The 11,067-nt window shown below is 54.1% G+C and overlaps 1 protein-coding gene across 2 annotated transcripts in view; it reads left to right on the forward strand.

The window, feature by feature from the left end:
- Positions 1-11,067, forward strand: part of Grm4 (glutamate metabotropic receptor 4) — an 89,626-nt gene that overhangs the window by 35,371 nt on the left and 43,188 nt on the right. For both annotated transcript variants that reach the window (XM_028777033.1, XM_028777034.1), the window contains one exon: positions 6,396-6,612. In XM_028777033.1, coding sequence (XP_028632866.1) covers positions 6,396-6,612 — 217 coding nt within the window. The remainder of the gene's footprint in view (positions 1-6,395; positions 6,613-11,067) is intronic.

Below are 11,067 nucleotides of genomic sequence, written 5' to 3' on the forward strand. Positions count from 1 at the left end.
AAAAAAAAAAAAAAAAAAAAAAAAAAACAAAACCATTTGACACCATTCACAGTTCTCTCTGCCTCATGCTCGTGGCTGAGATGTCCTCTCCCAGTCCAGCGCCATGTCTGTGTGCCTGCTGCCACATTCCGGCTAGGATAGACATGGATTCTAACCCTCTGGAACTGTAAGCCCTGGCTAAACTCTTCTAGAAGTTGCCTTGGTTCTGGTGTCTCATCACAGCAATAGAAAAGTAACTATGTTGCTAAGAGAAAAGAGAGGCCCACCCATAGCTCAGGCTGTGCTGTGAGGGATTCCTGTGACAGGTGCTGTCCTGACCTGCGGGACACTGGCAGCTGTAGACTGTGTCCTCCTAGGGAACAGTCCCTTCTGGAAGCCTGGGGGGCAGGGTGCTGCTGGAGACCCTAATTAAAAGCTCAGATCCAAATGGCTTGATGGTGGAATTTCTAATTAAATCAATTTCATCTCGTCTGGGAAGCAGAGGTTTGCATACGATAAGCATGAAATTAATAATTACATTTAGAAATTAGCTGTTGCTCAAAGCAGGCCATTTGCACAGCCCTCTGGGGCCCCCCGGGCCAGCCTTGCCCTGTCCTCTGTGTTAGAGACAGATGGACACTTCAGCCCATAGATTGATGAGCAGGAGAGGCAGAGCTGAACACAGGAGAACAGCTTCTCTCCTCTGCTGCCCACTCACTAACCCATGGGAGATTCTGGCAGCCACTTGTCACTGGAGGCTATGAGCATCACCCTCAATTTCTAATTAATTAATTAATTTTTAATTTTTGTTTTATTGAGACAAGGTCTCACTAGCTGTGTAGACCAGGCTGGCCTAAAACAGAGATATGCCTGCCTCTGCCTCCCAAGTGAGGGGATTAAGGGCGTGCGCCACCTCACCCAGCTCTATTTTACTTTGCAAATTATTTGGTTTTGCTTTACGTGCATAGGTGTTTGCCTGCATGTTTGCCTGTGTATTCCATGGAGGCCAGAAGGGGGCGCCAGATCCCCCTGGAACTGGACAATTGTAAGCCACCCTATGGGTGCTGGGAATTGAACCCGGTTCCTGCGGAAGTACAGCCAGCGTTCTTAATAGCTGAGCTACTTTTCAAGCCCCAGCTTCAGATTCTACAGGTGCATGCATGTTCTGTGTGTGGATACACGTGTTTTAGGCACATTGTACAGAGGAGACTGAAGTTTTACATGGCAATTAGTGGTATGGGTTCCGGAGTAAGTGGGTTCAAATCCTGCCTTGGCTTGTCAAGAGCTGTGGGACGTTGGGTAAGTAACTTGACCTTTCTGGATTAGTTTTAGATAAGTGAAGATTTAAATAGGCGATTGAAGGCGTTACACATAGAAGCCCTCTCAGGGCATCTAAGCAGCGTTGGTTCTGCTAATACTTATGAATCGTGTCTTCCGGAACGAATCCAATTCAATCTAGCCTGTCCCCTACTAGCCGAGAAGTGTGCTAAGAGTAAGCCTGACACATCCAAGTTCTGGAGCAGAGATAAATGCCAGCCATTATTAGCGACTGAGAGTCGGAGAATCATGTCACTGCCGACCGTACAAGTCAACACGGGGTGGGATCTGTAGGCTCAGTCCATTGCTGAACTCAAGCAGAGTGCTTCGTCCTGCCTCAGGAACCCACGTCAGGCTGCGACCTTGCTGGTGACCATAGCAGGGGGTACATAGACCACGGAGTGTCCTCTACCTGCCGTGGCACGCTCTGTCCCAGAGGCAACATGCATCCCCTGTTCCGGACTCAGTGAGCAGGACATGTCATGTGACCTGGCCAACACAGGGTCAGGGAGTTGTAAAGGTGACGTGTACCACAGGGTGAGAATTGGTGCCGTGGGCAGTAGCTTGTGAGCGGCACCTGCCATTAGATACCTGTGTGTTTATTGCTCAGGTGACTGCCTCTGTCTCCTGTGCTTCCCGGGATCAGTTTCACCCAGTCTCAGTGTCTCCCAGAGCTTGGCAGGTAAAGCACACAGCAGGGGCTCGGGAAGCCATTACAGAGTGAATGGGTTAACGATGAGCCACCAGGATGTGTGAGAGCGTGGCAGCCACAGAGGCAAAGGACGGAATTTATTTTCCACAACACTGTGGCAGTTTGAAAGTTCTTACACGTGCTCCCGGTCACAATGGGAATACTCTCCAGGCCCCAGAGGAGCAAAAGGCACCTGTGTGACGCAGCTTCTGGTTTCCGGGGCAGAGGAGGACTAGGATACCTTGGAGTTTGCACTAGTGAACTGAGCAGGAGAGCTTTGTTCTCTGGGTTTGGCTTCCAGGAAGTGCCTTGGATAGAGGCCAGGCAGAGCAGCCTGGTAGAGGCAGCCTGGGCCAGGCAGAGTGTGTAACTGGACCCAGAGTGTCCAGAGCTGGGGTTGGCCTTTGTCTGTGGAGGTTAAAAAAAAAAAACCTCCATGTGACTTGGTGTGCCAGAGCCAAGTGATCAGCCATGCAAGACCCTCACTGCAGATCCTTCAGGGGCCACCCAACAGGAATGAAGGTCTTCTGTCCCTGTCCTCCAGGCCTTAAGTGTTTGCTGTTACAAACAAGTCAGACCCCTATGGAGCTTGCCTTGGGCTAAGATTTTACCCTAACTGCTCCGAATGGTTCCAGAGACTTTGGGGACTGCACTTTAGTTGGGCTCTGAGATGAGGCATGTCCTAATTTAGCTGCCCTCTAGCCACCAGTGGTGGCTTCCCTAGGCCTCTGAGCTGTAGTGTGCTGAGCCTCCCTCTGTACTGGTCAGGGTCGGCTTGCCTAGACTGTTGGGGTGAGAGCCTGCTGTAGTCCTAAGGACACGTAAGCACCCCAATGCAAACACATGTGCATGAAGATTATCTTTGGTTTCCCTAGGCAGGTCACCATTCTTCAAATACACCTACAGCTCCTTAGAATTTGTCACCAATGTCACCATGGCAGGGGCCTCAGTCTTTACACTCTGTCTTCTCATCCCTCTTTTGTCCCCTCCTCTTCTTCCTTCTCTTCTTCCTCCTCTTCCTCCTCCTCTCCCTCCTCCTTCTCCTCCTCCTCTCTCTCCTCCTTCCCCTCCTCTCCTCCCTCCCTTCTTCCCCTCCTTCCCCTCTTCCCCCTCTTCTTCAACAGGGTGTCACTATGTAGCCTAGACTAACCTGGAACTCATAGCAATCCTCCTGCCTCTGCCTCCCAAGTGCTGGGATTTCAGGAGTGCCTCTGTGCCCAGCTCCTCCCGCTGCAGATCTGTCTGTCCCTCCCCTGGCTAGGCACGTGACCCAGGGACAGGTGTCCACTGACCTAGTAGCACTCTGCAGTCTACAGTGCAGTGTCTGTGTGACGTAGCGTGACATAGCCATGTGTTCAGGTGACTCAGCACATGTGTTCTGGGACATGCATGCATACACAGAAGCACCGGGATCCCTGCTTGACTGTCGCTGAAGCCCAGAAGCGGCTTTTCAATTGTCTTGTGGAAAGGACATCCTAGTCACTCCAGGAAGGCAGAGGGTGCAGAGGATAGAATTTCCACACTCTTCCTTCTTGGTCACCTGCATGAGACAAAGCTTTCCTGGGGGCCGATGGCAGACACACTGTGTGTCACCTGAGCACCGTAAACCTAACTCTAACACTAACTCTCAAGACCTAGCTAAGTAGCACTTGACCGTGGACACCTCCTGTTTCCCAGGGAGCAGGAGTGTCCGCCAGAGCTCAGGGCTGGATGGTCACCCACCTTTTCGTATTTCTGATGGCACAGGCGACTTGAACAGGGGACATTTGGTGCTATGGGAGGCTGAGGGGAACCTGGAGGAGCCGGGAGGGCTGACTGGAAGAGGTGAGGTCAGACCGTGCAGAGTGTGGAGAAGGATTGGGTCTGTGAGTCAGTCCGTGAACCACAGTGACTGAGCCCTGGGAGTAGAAACGGGCCAGTGACCCTGGTGACTGTGATGCTGGCCTCACCCCAGGGCAGCATCCTCAGACACAGAACAGGGCAAGCCTCATATCCAGTGGGTATTTTGTGTATGGCTAGGGCAGGGGAAGGCTGAGGGGGACTGGCTGGAGTCTTTTGGGGCTGCCGTGTTGAGAAGGGTCACCTGTGAGGAGAATTCTAATTGAGCATCCTGTCTGAGACAGGGGGAGCTAGGGGTGAGCCCATGAATCAGTGTGCATGAATCACCTGCTGTTGCAGACTCTAAGACCGGGGTGGGGGGGGAGCTTTGCCCACAGTGCCCCTGCCCCTCCCCTGCTGCAGGATGGGGCCAGTGGGAGGGAGGGAGGGAGCCTCAGAGGGTGCAGGCGTTTAAGGATGTTTCCCTGAGGGCGGTGGGCAGTGGAGGGAGCTGGGTGAGTACAGGCAGAGAGGGTGGATCTGGGGGTACAGGGGGCAGGGCAGGGGTCACACAGAACACTGCAGAGAGCCACAGGCCTGCTCCTGGGGTCCCCGGGACTCCCCACATTACCAGCAGCTCTTAATCGCCCATTCTGTAAGACTGAGGCCTAGGGAGGAGAAGGAACTGGGCTCAGTGCTACGAGGTAGACAGCTGCAGAGCTGGACTTGAATCCCCAACCTCGGTCTGGAACGTCAGAACCTGGGAGGTGGCAGGGAGGAGGGACTGGTCTCCTGTCCCATACACTGGCCTGGTCACAAAGTGGTGTTCTCTCCCAGGGCCATGGTGACTGTTGGGGACAGTTCAGCACCTGGCTTTCCTGCTGTACACCATGCAGGAGCTTGATGCTGATTCTCTACCTTTGTGGGAATGGGTGATGGCGGCCACATGCCTGGGACCAATCCTGGTGTGAAGCTGCTGACTCCGGGGGGAGGGGCTCATGGGTGTGTGTGTGTCCCAGCCTAACAGTAGGATACTTGGGGGTCTGTCACTCATAGCCTGGTTGGGAGGCATGAGGAAAGGGTGGGGTCCCAGGATGCTCCCCTGGAGGAAGTGTAGCCCCAGATTCATGGCGTTCTGTTGGGTTGGTGATAGGTGGCAGGGATTTGATTTTATTCTGTATAACAATCTTTTTAGGGAAATGGACATTGTGGACACGTACAAAGGCGTCGTAGAGAATAGGGCAGCAAGGCCCACAGACCTGCTGTCACAGAGCTAGCAATGATCAGCGCTGTGCTAATTGGTTTGTTCTTCCTGTCCCATAGAGTTCCTGTGAGGCAGGCCCTGGATGTCACCTTGTTGTCTCCTCTCTAGCTTTTCCCCTCCCCACCCCCACCCCCACCCAAGACAGGGTTTCTCTGTGTAGCCCTGGCTGGCCTTGAACTCACAGAGACCCGCCTGCCTCTGCCTCCCGAGTGCTGGGACTAAAGGCGTGAGCCACCACTGCCAGCTTCCTCCCGAGTATGTCAATGCAAACCTCTAAACACTGATAGTCAGCTGGGGTAGTCACTCCTCTGGGACCTCTGACCACATCTGGAGATTTAATGCTGGTCATTGTGGGTGGAGGTGCTTCTAGCTTATGGGGTGCAGGCTGGTTATGGAGGACATTTACAGGACACAGAACAGCTCCATGTAGGAGCCTTCCTTCCCTCGCCTGTCTGTGTGGTGGCTAAAAGCCCCTATGAGCGAGCAGGGGTAGGGTGATGGGGGCTGTGACTTCCTTGTTGTTGGAGAGGAGGGGACAGGTGAGGAGGGTCACATGACTCTTTTCTTGTACAATCACAGAAGGCTGATGCCATTTAATGGTACTGGGTTATGTTACTCCTTGTCTGGGAGGGTAGGGGCAGGCACAGAGGCCTAGGGTGCCCTGTGAGGTGGCTTTGCCTCTCTCCAGGTCCTGTACCCAAGGAGTGGAGAGAAAGGACCTCTCAGAGGATGCTGCTCTGGCCACCTGGGGGGGATGGGGAAACATCTGAGGTCTGGGGTCTAGGCTGTGTCCTCCAACTGGGCAGGAGACAGGTGACAGGCCACTGGGAACCATAGCGACAAAGCCTCCCGGGAAATGACTAGAGGGACTTGGAAGTTGAGGCTCCAGGTATGCTCCCCCTTCCCGGCCATGTGTGTGCATACTCAAGTGCCCCACCTCTGCCATGTGTGTGTTTTGTATCTGGGATATTCCTGGAGACCATTCGTCATAGAACCCATGAGGCCAGCTGGGAGTCTTCCTCGGGTCACAGGCAAGCTCAGTGCTGTCTTGCTGGCCAGGCCTTGCCTGTACCAGGTAAAATTACGTAGGAAGTAGGTGGCCTCAGATTCTGACTAGAGCTGGAGGTAGGGGTGGCTTACCTCTTGTTCCCTTTTCTCTCAGTATCTGGGACAATATCCTCTCAGTATCAGAGGATCGATATGGGGGGGGTGTCTCCATGGGAGGGGTGACTCTGGGTTTAAGGGTCCCAGAGCTGTGGGGGAGATAGGAAGCAAGTGCCCCGTCTGTGACTTTGCCTATCAATCTGTGTGTCCTCTTACCCCCAGATCCCCCAGATCAGCTACGCGTCCACGGCTCCTGACTTGAGCGACAACAGCCGCTACGACTTCTTCTCCCGGGTGGTGCCCTCGGACACATACCAGGCCCAGGCCATGGTGGATATCGTCCGGGCCCTCAAGTGGAACTATGTGTCCACGCTGGCCTCGGAGGGCAGCTACGGCGAGAGCGGCGTGGAGGCCTTTATCCAGAAGTCCCGAGAGAACGGTGAGTCGCATGTGGGGATGGGCCCCCGCTGCTGCTGGGTTCTTCGCTCTTCTCTGAGCTGGGTTTGTCTGGTGTCCCCTCTCCCCAACCCCAGCATACTGTATGCTCCCATCATGGATGAAGGCTACGAGGGATATCTGTAGGACATCCCTGTCCTATTGTGGGCAGGGAAGGAAGGAAAACTAGAGGGTTTTTATTTAGGTGGGGATCAGAGACCAGTTGCACGGGCGATCAGCAGGAGGCTCTTCAAGCAGGGAATGTTCAAGGCTGGGGTACCCTCCGTAGTGGGTGGGCTGTGTCCCCCCCCCCCCCCCCCCCCTCCCTTAACCATTGGGCAGATGACTATTCTCACTTGTCCCTGTGACAGGTGCCCTGGAGGTTTCAGTGGGTAAGCCATTGGCACAGCAAGGGTTAACATCAAGATGGGGACTCCAGCTATCCATCTGAAGGGGTGTCAGGAGAGTTCAGAGGTGGCTGTGGGCTGGGGAGGGACTCTGGATCCTGTGGCTTCCTAGGGTCCCCTGAACAGAGGAGTACAGGGGAGGCCTTGGTGCCCCTGAGAGCCTCATCCTGTGGGCTTTAAGTAGTTCATGCTTCTCTTGACCTTGGCCAGTATATATTTATACCTGCAGGGCCCAGACCTCTAATTGCCTTTCCTAAAACTGCAGCTTGGCCAGAGGTTGAAGATGGTGATGGCCTGCAGGCATAATCCTGCAAGAGTTCGCTGATAAGCCCTTTAATTGTACTGGGAAAAGCTGCCTGGGAGCCACAGCCCGGTGCAGGGGCAGTGGGAAGTGGGGTTCTCTCTAACTCTGTAGAAAACACAGGAGGGAGGCCCAGCTGTGCGGACTTTCTAGGGTCTCAAGTATTTGAGGGACGGGATGTTGGGACCTTGTCAGAGTCTGGGAGCTATGGCCTCTCTCTTTTCTCTCTCTTCCTGGGATGATAGATGCCACGCTGTGCTCTTGCCCTGAACGAGCATGCTATTAAAAGCACAAAGTGTCCTCCATAGGACTCAGGACAAGGTGCTACTTAGGGGGAGACAGAGGATTTAGAGTTGAATCCCTGCTGGGGGCGGGGGGCTGGAGGTGCTAGATCATGTGCTGCCCCAGCTGTCTGGGTGGCCCCTGTCTTATGTAGAGATGGTACCATTTGTATGAGCAGGCTAGCCTCAGAGGCTTATACCCTGTCACACGGTACAGAGAGGCAGGTGTGGGCTTCGACCTCAAGTTCCAGGGCAAGTAGCATCAACTGGCTTCCTGTGCTTGCCTGCTTTGTCTTCTCCCCTTGCTGGGGTCCATGGCCAGCTGGGGTGTGACAAGGACACATGTAAGATTGTGTGTATAGCCTGCAGGCACAGGAGAAGCCGGCGTGTGCTGTGCTTAGCTGAAAGCAGGACCATGGGTTGCTTCTTCAAGCTCCTAGTCAGGTGTAGGAAACTGGGAAGAAGAGTGAAAGGACCTCAGAGTCTAGAGAAGCAATGAACCCCCAGGCCCTGGCTTCTTCCACCCTCCTGTCTGGCAAGGAGCCCCTCACATGGCCGCCTCTGCATTCTGTCCCATGCCTCTGAGGTCCAGCTGTCCAGCTGTGCACATGGCCTTCGATTCTCCTGGTTAACCTGAGACAACCTCAACCCTGGGTCCCCAACCTAGCCCTGATGCTAAATGGGACTTTTTTTTTAAAGACAGCCCTGGTGGGTGAAGAGGGAGAGATACACAGAAGGAGGAAGAGGAGGGAGGAGGAGGGAGGAGGGGTAGGGAGGAGGGGTAGGGAGACAGGGGAGGGAGACAGGGGAGGGAGGGGGAGCGGGGGACAGAGAGAACTGCTCCAGCAGGCCAAATTGAAATCAGAATTGAACATTGGGAGAAAGAGGCCACAGCACCTTATAGCCTAATCCCCGAGAAAGATTAAAGATGTTTTTGGCCGCATACTGTATTGATTTGTCCTCTGAAGTATAAGTCACCTGGGAGGCGGTGGGAGGCTGCGGGGGAGGGAGGTGGAGAGGGGAGGGCTGTGTGGCTCTTGCTTACAGGCTGAGAAGTCTCCTCACGGTGGTGAGCCTGTCAGGCCTCTGCCTCGGACATGGCTCTGGGTCCTTCAGAGGAGTATGATGTTAGCCTTTTCAAAGAAAGAGACAGACCAGAGAGGGTAAGTGGTCTTCCCTAGGCCACACAGCTAGATTGAAGGAACTGGGGCAGGAGCTTTGTCCCGAGGTGGAGACTGTTGCCCCTGTCAGCCCATGAGACTCTGGCCTGTGAACTCGTGTTCAGGGTGGCTCCATCGTTGATGGAACCCAGCCTGTGCTGGTCACATCCCACCCCCATCCCCACACCAAACATTACAAACCCTTCCTCACACTGTTTAAGTGTAGACACTGGCTGAAGAGTACTTAGGCCCATCTCTCTCAGAGGAGGCATGGGAGGGACTGAAGACTCAGGAGGGGACACCCAGAGGGGCTCAGGGGGCACCCAGAGGGCGCTGTAGGGCTTCATCTTTGGGTTCAGGAAGGCTATCCCAGTGTTTGGGATCCAGCTCTGGCTGCTATGTCGGGAGGTTCCATCAGGGGTACGGGGAGACAGGAGAGACTGTTGTGACTTCAGCTTGGGGTGTCTGCCTATTTTTGGCTTCAGCAGCTTCTGGAAATCCCGTCCCCATTGGCTGCACACTGTTTGGTGTGGTGTGTGTGTGTGTGTGTGTGTGTGTGTGTGTGTGTGCGTGTGCTTGAGCAGATGTGTATGGGCATGTGTGTGTTCATGCATGTGTTGTGTATGTGTGCATGTGTATGCATGTGTGCATGTGTGTGTGTTTGTGTGTGCTTGAGCTGATGTATATGTGCATATGTGTGTTCATGCATGTTTGTGTGTGTGCATGTGTGTATACATATGTGTTTGTATGTGTGCATGTGTGTGTATGCTGCCACTTTCCCTGGCTCTTTCTGCCAGCTTCTGAGAGTGTACCCAGACAGCAGTAGGGAGACAGTGAGGCTGTCTGTCCTGCTCTGATTTGCTGTCTTCTGTCATCCACAGGAAGCCATGTACACATTCTGAGGAACATATCTGAAGATGTTTGGGGTATAAAGAATCCCCTTTGCCTATGGACAGCCCCTTTGTGGCTTTGGCCTTTGAAACCCAGTTCTGGGTGGTTCAGAGCCCAACTTCCATGGCGGGGGCTGGGCTCTAATCCATGTGTGTGGCCTTGAACTCGAGGCCCTGGCCCCCTCTTTAATCTAACAGGAACCTGAGGTTGGACAGCTCCGAGTCAGGCTGGGTTCTAGACGTGGCTGCGGGCTGCTGGCCTGAGCCTTGGCTTTGTTCACTGCTGTAAAGATGCTGGGACAGGGGACCTCTGGACTCCCATGGTTGGGTTCTTGGTGTCCCTTGGCTTTCCATCCCCTCTAAGTGTTTGGAGGTCAGGCCCCATGGTGATCCTTGGCCCAGACCCTAGGTCACTGGTACTCGTGAAGTCAAACATTCCCCCAACATCCTCCCATCATTCTCACAGGTCTTTAAACCCACATTGTTATATTCGCCTTTTTCCTCTGCAAAGCATATTGGGATGGAAAGGGTACCTTCTAGCTGTTTCTGATTGGCCAAGAACAACTAAAGCTTCAAACCTGTCTGATTAATGGCCTTCTCCCTTGTCTGTTAGCCTATCTGGCTGCTTCCTCCTGTGGCCCCTGTGCTGTGGCTGTGGCTAAGTATGAGCCGTCACCTTGTCCTCGGGGAGGGTCTTGCAGCCAGTTTATTTACCAGGCTTCCGTGGGGCCCCTGCTCTAGGCCTGGCACTGTGCAGCGTGCCCGCGGCTTTGTTCTGCAACCACCCCATGCACACGTGTGAGACCCTAGTCACACCCCTCCCCAGACCTTTCAGTTCTTAGTGTGTGGGACCAGCAAGGGGCCGTGTGCCTTCCTCCACGTGTTCATGTGTGGACACTGAAGCCATTTCTGCCTTGTTCCATCTACTCCAGATTTCCCTTTCAGAGTACTTGAGCATGAACAGACTCTGCCATCCTGGCTAGCCCCTCCACCAGCCCCTCAGCCAGCCTGTTCCAGTCTTCTGAGACTCCCTGGGCCCCACCCCACACACATTCATTTCCAGACACCAGTCATTGACAGTTGTAATGGAAAACCTTTGGTGCCAGGCCTAACCTTAGCCCCAGTACAAGCCCTGTGAAAGTCGTGTGTGTGTGTGTGTGTGTGTGTGTGTGTGTGTGTGTGTGTGTAGGGAGGTAAAGAGGGAGGGAGGGACAGGGAGAGAGAGAGGAAAGGAGTGGATGCAAGAGGCTCACTGGGGCACACTGATCACCAGTACCACCTCAGGCTCAGTGAGGTGAGGGAAAGGGTAGGACTGAGAGTGCAAGGGAGAGACAGCTGATGACTTCTCTGACTGTGTGCACCACACACACACACACACACACACGAATACACACACATACACATACATGCACACCCCCCC

Source organism: Grammomys surdaster, unplaced genomic scaffold (genome assembly GCF_004785775.1).
Source record: "Grammomys surdaster isolate TR1022 unplaced genomic scaffold, NIH_TR_1.0 277, whole genome shotgun sequence".
NCBI lineage: Eukaryota > Metazoa > Chordata > Mammalia > Rodentia > Muridae > Grammomys > Grammomys surdaster.